The sequence below is a fragment of the Pygocentrus nattereri genome, chromosome 5 (assembly GCF_015220715.1).
Source record: "Pygocentrus nattereri isolate fPygNat1 chromosome 5, fPygNat1.pri, whole genome shotgun sequence".
Lineage (NCBI taxonomy): Eukaryota > Metazoa > Chordata > Actinopteri > Characiformes > Serrasalmidae > Pygocentrus > Pygocentrus nattereri.
This window is the reverse complement of record NC_051215.1, coordinates 44,197,308-44,216,710: the sequence shown is the minus strand read 5'-3', so window position 1 is coordinate 44,216,710 and position 19,403 is coordinate 44,197,308. Positions and strand designations below refer to the sequence as shown.

The following is a 19,403-nucleotide window of genomic DNA, read 5'->3' as shown; positions in this document are numbered from 1 at the left end:
AAGACATGACATGGTATAACAGGAGGTACATTTACATTTCTTTAAGAAATGGGGTTAACAGAACTGAGATTTGGAGCATCTGGTTCTGGAGGACTGGCTTTCTACACAGTTTGCTAATCTTCCTGCTTAAAACACATTTGATTCAACTCAACAGTTAATTGACAGGTTTAGTCTGAATGTTTGATCAGGGAATTCATCAAACTATGCTGTCCTCAGTTCCACACCCCTGAGATGGACACTGTCTGGACAATGATTACAAGCTCTTATATAGCAGATAAAGACTAAAAAGGACAGATATAGTACTACTATTACTGTCTCGAGCAGGGAAAAAAAAATGGAGGAAGGACCAGACAGCAGGACAACGTACAGAGCAGACTTCGAGGATAATATGATGATGACTAAGGAGTCTACCTCTCCAGCAGGGGGCAGCAGCTTGTTCTTTGGCATCAATGTGCTGGGTCATGCTCAGTAGGTGTCCCTTCCCTTTGAGTTCTTTTTAGCCTGTGTGGTTAGGTGTTTTCCCAGGTCCAACATGCTCAATTTACCAATTTACCCAAACCAGAACTCCAAATATTCAATACTAGAGCAGAGACAAACTAAACTCTAAACATATGTTGTGGATTTTCAGTGATGACTAACTATTTTTGGTTCTTTAAAAGATTTAGAGAACATTCACATGATGTAAAATGTCCATACCAGGGATGCCCAAAATGTAGTCAAGCAGGCCTAAATTGGCTCCTGTGGACATTTGATTCAAACTTCCTTAACTTGACCCTCCTCACTCAGCAGTCAGAGGACAACTATATTTTATACCAGTGTTTCTCAAGCCTGTTCCTGGAGGCCCACTGCCCAGCACGCACATGTTAGTGCCTTTCCTGCCTTTCCTGTTAACAAGCTGATTAGTTGGATCAGGTGTACTGGGAATAGGGAGCAGTGAAAACACTAAAAAGTGAAGGCCATTGAGCCTCCAGAAACAGGGCTGAGAAGTAGACCACAGTGGTTCTTTTAAAAAGTATACGCGTAGCTACTAAGAGCCCTCAGCATGACCCCATCGCCACCTGACAAATGCATGTAATCGTTCACGAACATCTTTGCTGCCCTTCCTTTATGGAGACATTCTTTGTGCTTCAACATTCTGAACTCCAGTAATGAGGAAATACATCAAGCTTGCTTCCTTCTACATTCCAGAACACACACAGACTGGGAAGTATGGAATGTAAAATTACTGGTACTGACTCGGAGTACTAACATGTGAAAGGAAGAACGAGGACAAAAGATTGCTCTTGCTTTGTTTAAAGCAAGTACCTCATGATCAAACGGACAGTAGCTCAACCAGGGTGGGAAACTTAACACTCGGCAAATTACCAACACCACAGAGGACTGTGAATGACGGATGCTTTCATCTCATCATTAACTTTAGGAACACAATGTACTTATAGTCAGTCACCAAAGCTAGATAAGGTAACCCAAATCCTTCACGTTCCTCTTCCTCCTCCCTGCGCACCTTTCTGGCTCATGTTCCAGAGCAGCTCAGGAGGAAATCATGCAATATTTACCAGCAGGCAACCTGATTTCCTCCCTCTTAGGTCCATCCACATGCTATTAATAACCTTTTCATAGGTCCCCAAAGAATGGGGCGTCTGTTCGCAGCTATAGGAGAGATGACACCGGCTGGGAAATGGTGTGAAAAGAGAAACAGTATTTCTGTTTTAAAAAGTACATACATGAATATAAGAGGCTCTGTGATAGGCAATAAAATTTAATATCCATAATATTTTACAAATACTATGGTATCACATTAACATATGCTATTTAAGTTTGAATTAAAAATTGCCTTAGACCATGACTGTGATGGCTTTTGTTCTGCTTCTTTTAAAATAACACCAAATGAAATTTTAAATAGTATTGCAAACCAGACGGAAACCAGATGACCAGACAGGAAACTTAGCATTTATTTAGCTTTTATATATGATGAATTGTTCTTTCAAAACAATCTAAAACACCTAGAAAGTAACATACATTGAAGCAATCCAAGTTTCTAAATACCTGGTCAACGTCAGCTGAAACCACACTACAGATGAAACCGCAGCCACGTTATGCTTGGACAGTGAATAAGGCATCATTTTTCAATCAGCTATTCCAAACCAGAGTTAAGAAATAATGTAAGCTACTGAAGACCAGTGCTGAATCCTTACAGCTGTTGATCTTAAGAAGACCAGTGTGAAGGTAAAGCAAATTCAGACCTCTTTTCTCATCCTCTTTACAAAGCAGATTACGTGGCACTGTCACCATGGCACCACAGGCTGGCAAAGAATGAATCAAGCATACACACGTTGAAGAGCACCTCCCTCTCAACTTAGCTCATACGCTCCTCTTCTCTTTCCTCCTAGGCCCCTCGTCTGAGCTTTTACATCAGCATGTTCTCCAGCTACGCAAATACACAGCCTTGCTCTCACATGGGCAAATTCACATCACCGATTCACTTTATTTACATAAAGCTGCTTTCCCCAGCACTATTAATAGTCCTGTATGCTATTTCCAACACTAGCCACAGGGCAAATCAGGAATAAGAACTTATTTATCATTATGAGTGTTTACCAAGAGTGGTCAAATAAGCCAACCACTGTCATGAGAAGCAGGCACTTAATATTTGAGTGCTGGCGCTGTAACTGGAATACTATTGAAAGTGTGCAATTCAAACGTCACAACTGCTGAAACAGCCTTTTAGAAAATTCTCTCAGTGAGAGTTTCCACGAAAACAACATTCTGTGCAAATGTTTGAATGAGCCAATAAACTTGTGTTTACCCAAATAGGAACAACTGACAAATATGGACACAACGCTCGCAAATTCTCATAGGCTCTATAATTAGGCTCGTGTCCCCCATTTGTAATGATGTACACAGCCAGAAAAAAAAAAAAAACAATCACCCAACAGATTTTAATCTTCTAAGTACTTATGAGCCCTTTGCATTTTGCAATTCTCCATGCAGGCACTTTGGAGGGCCAGGCATTAAGCTCTAACCATGTGTGCCAAGTCCATCGATTCCTGGCTGGAACATTCATCCATCCGACCATGTCGCAACCTCTTCCGCTTTCTCCCTGCCTAAGCACTACAGCATGGCCGCAGTGGAGGAGCACAGAGTAGGCCATTCTTAATGGCCAATGGCAAAAGGAAAAGCTGAGCCGTTTATTTCTGCTGCTGGCCGCAGATTCTATAATTAAGATAATTAAAAAAGGGGGTGCAAATCGAGAGCCCCTCTCACAGTCATGATGGAGAAAAAGTGTTTTCCATAGCTCTGCACAAGGGAAGGCAGCAGGCCATGGACAAGGACTTTCTGTTCCTGATGTTCTGTTCCCCCCATTTTCCCTTTAATCTTGCATAAAGCCTCGTCTCACCTCTGACAAAAGCATGGTTAACGTTCTACCCTTTTTTAGTGTCTCCAGTGCTCTCTGAAAGACAACCGTGACAAGTACAACATGTAACACCTTAAAAGACTTTGGACCGTCTATTTTGTCCTCTCATTTAGTCCTCTGCGAAGAAAAGGCCATTTTCTGGGTGTTGATTTTGTAGGACAATGAACTCTGTTCTCATGTGCTGTGTCAATGGATGGGGTGGAGAAGGGGTGTGGCCACTGGGAGCGGTAGAGAGCTCTTCAACGGCTGCATCGGTCACTAAATCCTGTCCATGTTCAGGCCAAGTACGTCACTACACGACAACATTTAATGCAAACTTCTTAAGTGGGCTCTGGCCAAGATAATGTTAATTTCCTCTATAATCCTTAAGGCATTCAATGTTTTTGGGGGTTTTATGTCGACACAAAGCTAACTGTAGTGTAGTAGAACCACGTTCTAGCAGCTTTCTAACATCTGAACTTGTAACATGCGTTCAAGCAACATTTTCTTTACTGTGTGTGTTGCTGTTTGGATGCTGACTCAAGATTTAAACTTGAAACCTGTCAATATTACTGCCTGTTAGTCATCTGCCTCGTTGGTCATAACATATATTGTCCATTTAGTTCACAGAAAGCCTGATAACATCAATAAAACAGAGTGAGCCAAATATACAGAAATCAGTGTTGGCGATGTGACATTACATTGTTGTTTTTCCACTGTCCTGCCTGTCTGAGATGTCCATGTGTGAAACAGCAGTTGCTATGGATTAAGTATGAGGGCTGGATGAGGGGGATTGACTGGATTTTCTCTGCGACACATCCTCAGCAAATCCTCATATCTTATAGAATTGCAGGTTTTTCTCTAAAACTCTGCATCTTTTGGAAGGTAGATACAGTGGCAAGTGATGTATATGTAAACTGGTAAGGAAAACACTGTTTTGCCTCCTGTCTTCTATAAAACTAGAACCTCTTGTGCATCTTGAAGGTGAATAGTGACAAATACTTATCTTCAGTGTAGAATTCCCACAAGTCTGAAATGCAGTTGCAACACGTATGTGCCAATCTAAATGTGCTGAATGCAATTTCAAAAGAGTTTTGCCAATCATTACCAGAACTGGAACAAGCTGAAACCTTAGCTGGTTGCAGTCTCAGGAATTCAGATCTAAAATAGAACTAGAGTAATAACAAGCAGATACTTAATGCTTAAGACACTGACTGCATGTGTGAAAACACTGTTAATCTTGTGGCCTCAAGAGCACTTCCACAGTACTGATAAAGCACGCCTGCAAACATACACTAAGGATTACTGCAGGTTTTGACACCACATCATAAATACAGTTCTTTTTGAAGGAATCGGGAACAATTCCATCCCCAAATTTAAACAAGTACACGTTTAAACAAATACAAACACACACACACGTAACAACGAGGTATAATATATATATATATATATATATATATATATATATATATATATATATATATATATATATATATATACACACACATACATACATACACACACATATATATATATAAATAATTTTATATATATATATATATATATATATATATATATATATATATATATATACATATATACATACATACACACACACACACACACACAGTTCTAGGTACTGACAAATACATTTTACTCAGGTGTTCCTGCAGACACTGTGACCGCTGCTTGCACTGTACAGCCAGTCATTTCCCTTGCAGCATAAATAATCTGTATTAATGCATCAGGAATCCTGTGACTGTAATGGTAATAACTGCTGACATTGTTAGGGCCTGCCCCCTCTCTCTCTCTGAGCATGCTGATGGGTAAGGTCAGCTCTGTCTGCTGATTGCACGGGTGCTGTTCAACTGCTGGAATATTTTTAGACTCAAGGTTTGGGTGATTCATCAGATCCAGGCTAGCAATGAATTAGATGAGCATCCCCCTGCTGTGGCCTGACTGACCTAAACACACACACACAAAACTCCGAGGGGGTCTGTGTGTAGTGAGTAGGCAGGATGTGGAGCTGTTTGCTGGGATGGAACCTCCAGCATCCTTCTCTCAGTATGGGACAATTATTCACGCACAATGCAAGACAGACAACCAACTGCTTCACTGAATTCAGGCTAAAAACACTCAAATGAGAAATCAGGGCACCAGTATCAAGACAGGTTATGGCACTCAAGAACATTCACGTTACAGGTTTGATAACATGACATCGCACTCAACAAACAGAAAGGAAAGTTGCTGCTAGCACAACAATGCTACCTGAAGCCAGTTTCTAAAGTGACCAAAAGAAAAGAAAAGGAAAAAAAAAAACCTGACGATGTAGTAAAGTGCACGTATGACCAAAAACATGGCATTCAATGCCTTGAAATGACCAACTGTTCTTACTGATGAGAACGCTGGAATTCACAGGCACATTCTGTAGCCAACATACTGTAAACATTTTAGTATGGTTTTATTTGTCAGGTTGATTTAGTGCTACTGAATTTTAGTAACAATAATAATAATTTTAAAAAAAAATCAATATGATAAACGTGATCACAGTACATCAGGATATGCCTTGAACATCAACATGGACCATGGACATCAACAGTAGTTTTTCATGCACAGATACTGCATGTATCAAAGACAGATTTGGACCCATTAGAGGGAACCTGTAAACAACAACCATATCGCTGTTGTTGGAAGAAAACCTTGTCCAATATGGTAACTTTACAGGAGAGAGAAAAAACTAATGTAAGTCAGTAGAACCAGACCAGTAATTTTGCATCATTTCTTTTAGTCCATTCATTATGAAATTCAGACACAATGTAAAGGGCAACGGGTATTTTCAAATTGTGTCAAAAACTGAATAATATCAAAAATGGAGATATGTTGTCTTCCAAAAACAGCAATATGGCACAGCATAAACTGCAAGGTGACAAGCAGCTGATTGAACACCAGTCCATTGTGCCCTTTTTCATTATGTTTTTACCAGTCATTTCATTCGTGTTCCTTATTGAACATTTTTGCACACACGAAAAACAGAAACTATGTACCATGAGACAAATGTATCATAAAAATATCGTAAACATGTCTTCTGACATTTACTGACCACCCTAAAAGGGAAAATTCCATTGGGTTTTTCACTTTTTTTGGCATAATTAAAGCTTAAAGATGTGAACAAAATCATTCAGTCAGAATTGTTCACAGCAGTTGTACTAGAAACTAGACAGCTGAAGTATTTCATGTCTCAACAACTCAAGGATACTGTTTTACGAAAGTTTCAAGATTAAACCTAAAACCGATTTAAAAAAAAAAAAAGCCATTCACACTAGACTGATGCATGCAGTGCTATAAGGCATAATAATCCCCAAAGAAAACATTTCTTCCAGATTAATAAATTTCCTTTGGTAATATTTTTTCCTTACAATATACTCCTCTGCCATTACTGGATTACAATAAATGGATTAATTCTAAGCCAAAACGTTATCACAAAACTATCATAAAACAATGTGTCACATCAGGTAGTATATATCTAATCATTCTATTACTGATCTTACTGAAGGAACTTACAGAGGCATTGAACTCTTTAGACATCTGGTTCCTATCCATTTAGTGTCATTTTACCATTATTACATTACAAATTCAGAAAACATGTACAGGTTTACTGGTTGATTGGGAAAGTAAATAAAATGGCTATATTTGCCATTTATATGCAGACACTGCGAGTAAGTTTCTTTACAAGGCCCCATTTCATATCAAACCCCCCTGGATATCCTCAAGACTGAATTATGCAGAAATATTCTTTATAACTAGAAAAGGTCAAAGATGAGATTTACAAGACTAACAACGCTCCATCACGGCAGCGCAACACGCGCTACTTCTCCACGTCACTTATTGTTAACGGTGAAGCAGTCCTCTGTCCATCCTCTGGCAGCATGGTCCTTGTTCAGCTCTGGAAAGTCTCTTTGGTGAAGTAAATCAAGTCCCAAATCAAATATTCATTGGCAGACACCCAGGCCAGAACTTGTCAGTGAGGCTGTCACAGCTTGAGAAAGTTTAGCTCTTAGAAAAGGAGACAAAGCGCTCCCTCCCTTGTTCTCATTCTGTCTGCTTCTTCTATCCCTCCCTTTTTTCTTTCTGAAGGTGAACAGAGAACACATGCAGTGCAATTTCACAGCTGGCCACGGACGAGGAGGTGGAGTGACAAGCAGCATTACCCACAAATAAACCAATATGAACCAGAGCGCACAGATAGACAGGTTGACAAGCAAGAAAGAGAAGGAAAGAGGTTCAGGAAAAGCAGGCTGCTAAGCTAATACACAGCCTGATCAATTTCACATAGTGGCTGAAAGGGTCTGGAACACAAGGGGGACACAAATGAGACAGAGAAAGATCACACAGCAGACCAGTACAGGGATTACTAGAATCAGAGACGGCCTTCAGACCGCTCACTGCAGAATAAAATCCCCAGTGTGAACTGGAACTTAAGTGGGGAAAGAACACATTCTTAACTAAGGCTCTGCAGAGGATGTTCATTACACACACACACACACACACACACACACACACACACACCATCAGATATACGTGTTGGAGACATTTAGTTTAAAAAGAAAGGCTGCTTCCTACCAGATCCAACCGGATAGCATGTGGTGGTATGCCTCATCAATGCAAACTAGGGCAGTCATAATTACTTGATTATTATTATTTTTTTTAATCCACCTTCTCGATGAATCAGCAGTTATTAGTTGGCAAGTTTCATGAAGACAACGCACATTTTAAATTCTCCTACTGGGCTGTCTTACAGTAAGAAAGCCTATGTGCTGGACACACCCAGTTGAATTCAGTTTCCCAGAGAGGGACTTGTCCTGGAATACTCTAAAGGTAGATTCTCGACTGAATGGAAAACGTCAGGACCAGGCTTAGTCATTGTCTGACTGGGTTTTAATGTCTTTTTAATGGTTTCCTAGCTTATCTTTACAGTAAGGCACTTCGGAATTCTGTAATTGTTTGGTTAAATCCATTTTTAATGTTGGGCCTTTTCCTCTAATTGTTTTGATTACTTGATTAATAATCTGAAAGTTACACAACTATTCATATAATTAAAAGTGATGCAGTAATGCAAACATATAGTTGTAAGCAACAGTTTGGGCACCCCTAGCCACATGATATATTTTGTTGATTTTTAAAAAACCTCTGCCACAAACTAATTTAAAAAGCAACATGTTTCTGTAAATGTGAGTGCAGAGTTTCCTATTACTGATTCATTTAAGAAATAGGTAAATCAATAAATAAATACAACTGTGGCAGCATGTGTAAAGGTTTGGGCACCCTTTCATTGTCTAAACGTCATCTTGCTAAGCCTTAAATGACTTGTTAGAACTGATTAGGGAGGTCAAGAATTGTCAGCTGATGACAGTTTCAGAGCGTAATAAATTAGCTGACATTTCAAACATTGTGCTAACACTCATCAACCATGGATTCTTCAAAGCAGCTGTTCAGGGATCTGAAAATGAACCTACTTGACGCCTACAAGGGGAAGGATTTAAAAAAAAAAAAAAAAAAAAAAAAAAAAAACCCATCAAAGCAGTTCCACTTCCCAATTTCCACTGCCCCAAAGGTCATTAAGAAATGGCAGTTAAGGGAAATGTGAAAGTCAAGGCAAGATCTAGAAGACCAAGAAAACTCTAAACGGAACTACTTGTATGCTGTGTAGAAAGGCAAAGCAAAACCCCCATATGACAGCAAAACCCCCATATGACAGCAACAGACCTGCAGGAAGTTTTCTCTCAGACAAGGTGATGGTGCACCATTCTACTGTGCAGTGTTGTTTGCATATTTTTGCAGACATGATTTGTATAGAAGAGTTATCAGAGTAAAACCTTAACATACCTCATCACAAACGTCAACATCTGAAGTATGCATTTAGATAAGCCAGAAACATTTTACAAACAAGTGCTGCGTACAGATGAAGTAAAAATGAAAGTTGTTTGTTTGACACAGACAACACTGCACTGGTAGATGGATGAATGGATTCCGCTAAATATCAGTAAATTCCGTAAGCAAATGCGACGATGTCGATTTAGAAACTGAAGATGAAAAGAGGCTAGTTTCTACAACAATGATCCAAAACATACCTCAACATCTACCATGAACAGTATGCAAAAACTATTGGAATGGCCGTCACTGAGGTGAATATCGTTGGAAATCTGTAGGTAGACCCTACACACGCTGTGCATGCAAGACAGCCAAATAAAAAAGCAGAATTAAAAGTGTTCAGCAGGGAAGAGGGGGTGAAAAGTCCTTAAACAAGAACAGAAAGACATCTAGTTGACTACAAAAACCTTTTATAAGCTGTGATATCTGCCTAAGGGGTAAATATTTATTAGGGTATCCTTTTAAATAAACCTTTGTACACATCACAACTAGTATTTTTTTTTATAGCTTTTTTTCATTTTTAAGCTAATCAAATATAAAGTACCTCTGTATTGACATCTGTAGAAAAATCAACAGAATATGTAATTTGACTTTTGCAAGTGTAAATAAGATTGTGTGCTAATCAAAATGTCCACTTATGGCTGTGAAGTCATGTGACACACACACACACACACACACACACACACACACACACACACACACACACACTATATAGTTCAGTACAATGAACATTTGTTTACTGTACCTCCCTTTACTACACAAATCATGCATCATATAAAATCTAAAAGTCAGCAGCAAATCCGGCCAATTTTTATATTATAATATATATCATGGCCGATTTTATAAATATATCTCCATGGAGAATACAACTACAGAATGTGCATTGGACACCGCTCTAGCCTGCTGGTGAGTCCAGTATGGCAAATATAGCACACCATGACTGGCAGCACAGCAAGCGCTCTAAAAATACCCCAGTGCCCTGTTTACTGCCACCAGCAGAGACAAGCTGTGCACAAAGTAACAAAGGCCTACTGCTTATGAAGCACTTTGACCACAGTGTACCAATAACCATGCAGATAATGTTATCTTATTCTAAAGAACTGTTCCTCCTTCAAACCCGTTAGCCGACAGAGCTGACCCAGAGCGGAGGTTTGTATTTTGAAAGTGCTGAAGGGTTTACTGAAGGTCTGACATGTAGCTGAGACCCTGTTATGCCTGATGAAGTCCCTGTAGTGTCAGCACGGTTTCACCGACACACGAGATGATAAATGCATTTTACTAGTAAACTTACTTTTTTCACTCTGATGAAGAAAGTGAACCATCTTAAGCCTGCTGCACACAACTCGGCACATATGATTATGGCCAAACTTCATAGCATACTGTGCAAATTGACTTATGCTGCAGGTCAGATTATATGACGAAGATTTTCAGGCAATAGATCAAGGATGCTTGGCAACTTTGACTTCCTTTTTTGCCAAGAAAAAGTCTTAGAAGTCTGTTCTTTAAAAAAACATTTTAAACATATTCAAAAAGTGCAAAAGGAGAGTTTGGCTGGGAAAAGAGGGAAACAGAGAATGTCCATTTTCCATCGTGAGCTTGAGGTCAGTAGGCCAATTATTCTGTCTGTTCCCTGTTACTTAGCTCATGCATTTTAAGACTGGTCACTCTATATGTGAACACCGAGCCAGGCTAACACATAATATACACCTTGTCAGCTATAAATGCAATAATGATATAACATGCCAGTGACCACATCACTTTATTACACCATCATAGATGGCTCTATCTAAATAAGACTTGACCACTCTGCTTTGTTCCACTGACAGCTTAAAACCTGGTCGACTGTCAAGGTAGCCAATTTCGAATATCATGTTTATAATGCAATTTAATCACAATGTTCTCTCTAATTTGTCTAAAAGGACATGTCACTAACTAATTACACATCAATTACGAAAATTCTCAATGATAACATCAACAAATCACTGTTTACAGTTATAGACAACTCCATGTCAAGAGGACTCTTCATGATGGACTGGAGCACACAGACCATTTAGCTGTAAGTGACTTAGGTGCTGGATTGTGTTGAATGGATTAGGGCAGCATAACATGGGCAAACTCTCATTTTTGAGTGCTTTTATGCTGTGTGTTGTGATTAGTTAGTGGGAGAGAACTCAAAGTGTAACAGATGGTAGCCTTGTGTAGCTTAGCATCTCCAGCAACCAGTATTTTTAGAAGCAATGTATAAATCCTGTAAATACTACTGCAGAGCTCTTGTTTTATAAAACATCTCTCCACATTTTGAAGATCTGCCCTTGCAATGTTCAACTGTCAAAAGAGGTTAGTGGACAGGGACCTCCTCAGGACAATTCTGGATTGTTTTTGGAGGAGGCACCGTTGGCTGGGTCAGCAAAGGGTACTCACTGCAGTTTGTGTGTGTGTGGGCAGGGGGTTAATTCCACAGTGCAGTCATGGGGACACCATGTTGTAAAAAAGCTGCAACTTTCAGGTGAGACATCACGGCCAAACTTTGAGGTTTTTAAAATGCATACATGGAAAATCCCTGTGACAAACCTGACTTATTTTCTCTCTGCCCTTTCCACCAGACTGGTGGTGCAAACTAATTATACAGAGAGTTTTTAAAGTGAGTCTTTTTGTCCAGAAAAGCACCGGGCACCTAAGCTGACTCTATGCATATTAAAATCCCAGTTAAGAATTGCTGTAATGTGAAGGATGGTTTTCAGCTAAGACCCATTTAGTGCATTAAAAAAAACTAAACAAAGTCAATGTCAGTGAACTGAGAGCTAATCCTGAATAACCTGCTCTTATTCAGACCATTGCTTTAAGAGTATATCGTAAGAGTAAGACCATTCTGCTCTTCGATTTTCTGTTTTTTGTTTTTTTTTGCTGCTTATCCAACATACCAAGCTTGGGGAAGACGATGAGGTACTCAGCATTGCACTGAGGACAGGCTACACGGGCTGTGCTGTTGCCCCGCTGCTTCTCATCCACCCAGCGCTGCAGGCAGGCCTGGTGCACCCACTTGGTGGAGCCACGGCATCGACACGGTCTAACCCACTCAGCTGTACGATCGTCCTCATCTGTGGCAAAACACACCCAGCAACTCCTGCAGGACAGAAGGACAGAAGAGCCGATTATATATACACATAGAGAAACGCAATGAATGTGTTTCATTCATCTATTAGATTGCTCAATTTCTGAGTAGAGCAGTTACAGATAAGTCATGTATCAAAATGATTACAATCTGGATGAGAGTAGAACTTTATTGACAGTGAAGGAGTAGAGGAGGAGGTAATGTACATCTGGAGAGCAGACAAAATGAACAAACAGCCCTGAAAACATCACCATATCCTGTAAGAACTGATGGGACTTGAGCCTAATCCCAACAGCAGCCTCCAGCAGACACATTTACAGACCCATTCAAAGCAGAATTACCAGCTACTTTTGGATTTAGATTTAGAGTCCAACTTGGGTCTACATCCTGTTAGATAATCAGGATTGTTCACATTAAACTGTGAGTCCTCTGTAATGTGCAAGTGTGACTGTATACCTGCTAGTCTAGGATTAATCTTGATAACTGTTTTCTTTACTCAGTAGATGGCTATGAAAGCCTGTGGCTGTATTGTCTGTGCCTACTGGTGCTGTAAAAGTGTGTAAGTTAATATCTGCCGGTTTTTGAAACACAGAGGAGTGAGAGAGAGCCAAGAGTGTAGGTCTGTGCACGCAGCAAAGTAAAGATCCTTCTGCAAAAGCAGAAAAAGGGGTCAAGTCAGGGCTCGGTCTGATGCGAGGCGGGGGCAACCAAAATGTGAGTCACTGACAGATCTACCTGCTTTTAAGCAAACATGGGAAGAGCAAGGGGGCAAGAGAGAAAAAACAGAGGATAGGAGTGACAGACAGAGAAAGAGGCATGGGGGAGAGAGAGAGAGAGAGAGAGAGAGAGAGAGAAAGAGGCATGGGGGAGAGAGAGAGAGAGGCATGGGGGAGAGAGAGAGAGAGGCATGGGGGAGAGAGAGAGAGAGGCATGGGGGAGAGAGAGAGAGAGAGAGAGAGAGAGAGAGAGAGAGAGAGAGAGAGGCATGGGGGAGAGAGAGAGAGAGAGAGAAAGAGGCATGGGGGAGAGAGAGAGAGAGAGAGAAAGAGGCATGGGGGAGAGAGAGAGAGAGAGAGAGAAAGAGGCATGGGGGAGAGAGAGAGAGAGAGAAAGAGGCATGGGGGAGAGAGAGAGAGAGAAAGAGGCATGGGGGAGAGAGAGAGAGAAAGAGGCATGGGAGAGAGAGAGAGAGAGAGAGAGAGAGAGAGAGAGAGAGAGAGAGAGAGAGAGAGAGAGAGAGAGAGAGAGAGAGAGGGGGGCAGCACAGAGCAACACTGAAAAGCAGCACAGCATTCTGGGTCAGTGACTAAGCACAAGTTAAACAAGATCATTAGCTCAGCCTCACAGGGAAAATCTATGAGGTGAGAGACAAGAGGAAAAGAAAAACAGAGAAAAGAAAGCCCACAAAACTCATCAAAGGCGGATTTGGTGAGGACCACGTGCCACCGTCCAATAAATGCAATTTCCTGCCTTCTGCCTGATCCAAGAATAGAGGTCAGAGCATCAATCCAATGAATCGAAATCAAGAAAATAATCCTATCCAGAAGCACAGCTATTCACTGTGCACAGGGGAATTGCAGTAAGGACACAAATGGTTACAGTGTACCAGCAGAGTTCGGCTAGGATGCTTGCTTTTGATGAAGCTTGTTCTTGCACCACCGTTTTCTAGCAGCTTTTAGAAAGGCCTATGCTGCTTGCAGTTCTCCTCTGCACTGTTTCAGAGGACAGCAGAGCAGGGATGTCCATTTCTGGTTTTATAAACCTGAGGCCCAACACAGTTTGGTGATTTCCGAGCACAAGCACACCTACTAAACCTGGTAATTAACTGTTGTGTTGAATCAGGTGTGTTTGAGTAAGGAAATCCCTACGGTGTGGATTAAAGCCTTCCAGAACCAGATCTGGACACACCTGGTCTACACAGTCTGGACAAGCCAGTCTGGCCAAGTTCCTCTGGTGATGCATAACTGGAATCCTGCCAAGCCGTAACTCCCATGATGCTTCACTCTGAAGAACTCCTCAACTACTTTTGCTTTTGGCTCCCAGAGCTCTTTTCGCATCTACTCCTCAGCACACCATGCACTATTATGCCATACTTGGATGAACTGGATGTGATGAATCAGACTGGATGATGGTTCAAGAGACGTTGGTTCACAGATTCTCAATCATGGCTGCAGGGTTAGCTCTACGATTGGCAAAATCATGCACTATAAAAAAAATTGGCATGCATGCATTTGGCGTTTACTTGTGTTCATATTATGATTGAGGTGATGCAATTTTTGGCCCTTTTTATAATCCCACAGGCAGCACACAAAGAGGGCAGGAGAAAATAGCACTAATAACTAGGCTAACATGAATAAGAGCTTATGACTCATAGAATATATGATGTGCCAGCTCAATAAACAAAAGCACAGAAAATGAAAGAGAAAGGAAGAAAAAAAAAACAACTTTTGTTCATGTGAAAAGCGTGACGACTCACTTCTGCAGAATGCATGACGGCTACGTGGCTCTTCATTCAAAGCTTAATATTCCATAATTCCATCTTTTTCAGTAGCTTATGCTGAAATTTGTAATACTAATGCCAACTTCAACATTTGTACCAATTACCATATGCAAATGACACTATTTACCACTAGCTTCAGTTAAGCTGTGCCTACTCTTCCTTGCTTTTTCTTGCGTTCACACGCTTTACCTTTCAGGAAAGAGGGAAAGAGACTACTCTTGTAATCTACATAATCTAACATCCATGTCTGACTGAACCAGTCACTTCTAGGAACAGGGACAAACACCCGATAATGCTTCATAGCATTCAAGCATACATATATGTGGTCCAATAAATAAATAAATAAATAAATAAAAATAAATTAAAGTTCTGTTATATTTGCATTATTTATTGCTGCCAACACAGTTCTGATCATACGGCTGAACAGTCAGGAAAAGACCCCGTTTCAATCCATCATCTGCCTGTTGTGTGCCGGCGGCCTGATTTTCCACAGCTGTTTATTTTCATTCTGCCAGCGTGACATTTACATTCCTATTTCCTTAATTACACTGAACCTTGAGCATTTGGCATTTCACTGGCTCACTGAAACAATGATTAATCTCCATTCTGTACACAATCTCCACCTAAACTGTAATTACTAGAAAGTGTGGGAGCAGAACGTTCCATCCAAATGAATGATTTGTCATATGCTGATAATCAGCATACAACATTTTGAATCCCAAATTCAAAGCAGCGCATCTGATGTGCAGAATGCATCAATTAATAATTACACATAGCCAGAGGTGTCCATAAATGGCAGCGTGACTAAGTGTCAAAACTCAGAAATTAAGTGAGTGTGAAGGTCAACAGATGTCGGAACGATTTCTGTAGCGGAAAAATATCTGCAACCATGCCTTATTAGATTTAATCAATTTTGAAATCATCCAGCGTTAAACACTTTAGGAGAAGATACAGGCTAACGGAGAGAAATCACTCGGTATACAGCAGTGGTTTTCCACGGCCGCATCACAGCATACTTTAGAAGAGTTAAATGAAGCGCTGTTTGGATCAAAGGCAACAGTTTCTCAGTGTCTGCAACGCAACGCGTGCAGTGTGGCTCTCACAAAGGCCGCACACATGGTCCTACACAGTCGCACATTGCTAGACTGTGAATGTTCGAGGTGCAGTCAAGTGTTAGGTGAACAACTCTAATGAAAACAGTAAGGGCACGCAGTCACCACACCCAAAGTTTCAAATATATTTATTACTTCCTGCCACAAGCTACACTGTAAGCATGTACAGAGCACTTGAAATATCCTCCACTTTGCTGCAATGTCATGTCAGTTATGGCATAAAACAGCTGCTTAAGCCTAAGTAATCAACCTTAATCAGGGCACTGAACTAGTTATTCTATTCAATTATAAGAATTATATAAAAAATAAGACGTCATGTTCGTAAACATTAATTAAATGTATTAATGAGCAAGACTTGAAGAGATTACATCTAAATACAGAACAAGCAAGGGTGTCATTATTCTATAGCCATCTTATGTGAGATAAACAATCATGACCTCTCTCAATATTCATATTTTTGTACTTTGTCTGTCATTCCCCAAAGTCTCTCTTTCTCCCTCTGCTCTTCAACCATGCTAGGCTGTGGTTTCATCAGCCTGCTACAGGATGCCAGGGGAGAGTCAGATATGGCTCAGCCCAATCGCATAATACTGCATTTATAATTAAAAGCTCAGGCTGGCTATAAATAATGCAGGGCAAATCTCTGGTCCTCTGTCAGCACTGTCCATCCCAATGAGCGCCACTCTGGTGGGGGAGCAGGAGCACAGTTGCTGCTCTCCACCTCACTCGGCCACTCTCTCAGGTGATTCTTTCCATCCTGTGGTCCTGAATTAAACATGAGTGAGGCAGAGCTGCTCAAATGACTTAAGAGAGCAGTTCCTTCCTCTTATCATGCCGAAACCATTAACCTCCAGTGCAAGCCGGACCAAAAGGCCATAGGGTGACCACATGAGACAAAATAAGATGATTGTCATTTAACACTTCCATTTGAATGATCTAGATACCTCCAGAACTGAGTCACTCGCTCCTAGTCAAAGGACATTTCCAGAATACCACCTTCTAATAGTATGTTCTGAAGTTTCTCTCAAAAGGGAAATGAGCCATCTCTACATAAGCCAGTGTACAGTAGCTTGTGTTTAGCCCTCTTGGTCCTGTATGTGGTCATTTGACAGAAGCAGCTTTGCGTATATCACTGAATAGCCCGAGAAGCAGCTCTCCAAAACTGACCAATAGGTAGAGAAGAACAAAAAGTCCAAATGAAAACAGATCACCTGAAAATGACCTGCATACCTAACGGGGGGAAAGTGGACAGACGTCTTCACAAGAGGAACAAAGGAAAGCTTCTCAACGTTCTCCGCGCAGCTCTTACTCCTGTTCCCGTAACCCGGCCTCCGTCGTGACAGCCTCCGATACAACAGCACAGAAATGCTATCCTCCCTGAGAAACCCAAGCCTGGCCTGCTGTCGTCCCTTTGTCCCCCGGGAGATAATGCACAGATACCATGTAATACATATAGGTCTATATGGAAACAAAAGACAGTTCTAAATTTGAAGGGTTCACATCTACGTCTAGTGCACCTTTCATTAAGGTGTAAACACAAAGACTATCAGTAATGATGCACTGTAACAAATCAAGCCAGTAAAACATTTTCTGACGTTCTATGTCTTTACAGAATATTAGTATCGTTTCAATGCGGCAGATTAAATGCCGTAATCTACAGTACGGTCTAAAAGTCGATTACAGTCCAAGGCTCCAGACTAACTTCTTTCAAAATCATCCCAGAACCGTCTTGAAAAAATAGCCAACCACACCAAAGTGAAAACTGACCATTTAAAATGTTAAACTGGTTTGTTCTCATAACATTATTCTCTAAAATTTGTGTACTTCCATATTATGAATTCTCAAAAATGAAGCCAGATAACAATACACCAAATATATGCTTAGAAAACACAGCACCACCCCATACCTATGTACAGACACATAATGCATACAAACATATCTATAGCCCATAAACACATTTATATCTACACAAGAGTGTCTATAAGAGTATGTTTATCAAAAGCTCTAACTAAATATGTAATGGTTTGAAACATTATTTATTGTGATGACCTGTATTCTTGACATCCATCATAAATGTCAGTATATTCAGACTCAAACTCTTAAAATTAGTACATTTTAATACTGGAACATGCTCTTTAGAACCAGCATGCCCTGCTATAAACATCAGAAATAGCTAATAAATAGTGATTCTAAACAATTACTAACATTTAATGTACTACCTTTATGGCTGCATTCAGAATTAAAATAGAGCGAGATCATTCCTATTAGATAACTTCAAATTATTTATGGAATTTATACCTAGGAACATAATTTGAGTCTGAAAGGGTTGAAGGCTCAGACACTGCGAGACTTATCACTGAACACAAAAAGCACTCAGCTGGTCTTTACCATAACATTCAAGAAGTTTCTGGAAAGGCTGTAAAAATCCAAAAAAAACAAAAGTAAAAAATTTCTAAATTTATACTTAAATGTCTGTTCCGGTCTCTAATTGTCCACAATTTAGTTAGATGTTTAAAAAATTGTGAGGGGAAATAATCATTCGCTTTATGCTAACATTACATTGGTATTCCCATTGATAGGCTGATATAAATTTGGATTATGCTGACAGAAATTTAATTTAACCCTCTAATGTACACATTATGAGAGCAATAAATAAAAAGAAAGTAGACAGAGATGAGACAGCATGACCAAGTACATGCTTTTACTGACTTACTCAAACCCTTTCCATTATTGTTACCTCTATCATTGTCTTTAAATATATATAATGTCATTCTAAAGTGAGGAAAATTAGTTAGTTGCCCTAAGGCAAGATTTTCAATAGAGGGTTAAAAAATGCTACTAAAAGTAATTCAAAACCAGTTTACGGACTGTACACTGCTATGGTTGGGGTAGGCATGGACGGCATTAAGTGTTTAGTTTTTGCACTCAAGCTAATCATCCCTGAACTGTCTGAAAAGAGTTTAACCACCGCCCTGTGTGCTATTTTTATCGTCCCCGGGATGACAGGACAGCGTTAGTCTGGAGCCCTGCAGCCTTTGCTGTATTTAGAGAGGATATGTATGATGGCATGCCCTAGAGATGGGCACAGGACAACTGCATCCTGAAAGAAACTTGTCTGCAGGTGGTTGGTGCTCAGTCAACAGCACTGCCCACTACCAAAGACGCTCTCTTATGTATAAATCAAGTCTTCAAAATGTTATTTGCCTTAAATATGCACCTTTAGTCAGACAACAATCATTTTCTTTAAATCGGATTAAAAACTAATTTAAAACTGCGATCCAAATTAATTAAACTTTGTAAAGCTTCTTTATTTATTAGCCTACTGACATAATGAACCAACTACATTATTATTGCATA

General features: G+C 40.2%; 1 protein-coding gene across 1 annotated transcript in view; it reads right to left on the bottom strand.

The window, feature by feature from the left end:
* The window catches only part of march5 (membrane-associated ring finger (C3HC4) 5), a 34,057-nt gene that overhangs the window by 6,383 nt on the left and 8,271 nt on the right, over positions 1 to 19,403 (bottom strand). Inside the window, exon 2 of the mRNA XM_017696686.2 lies at positions 12,244 to 12,446. Within this exon, the coding sequence (XP_017552175.1) occupies positions 12,244 to 12,446 (203 nt within the window). The remainder of the gene's footprint in view (positions 1 to 12,243; positions 12,447 to 19,403) is intronic.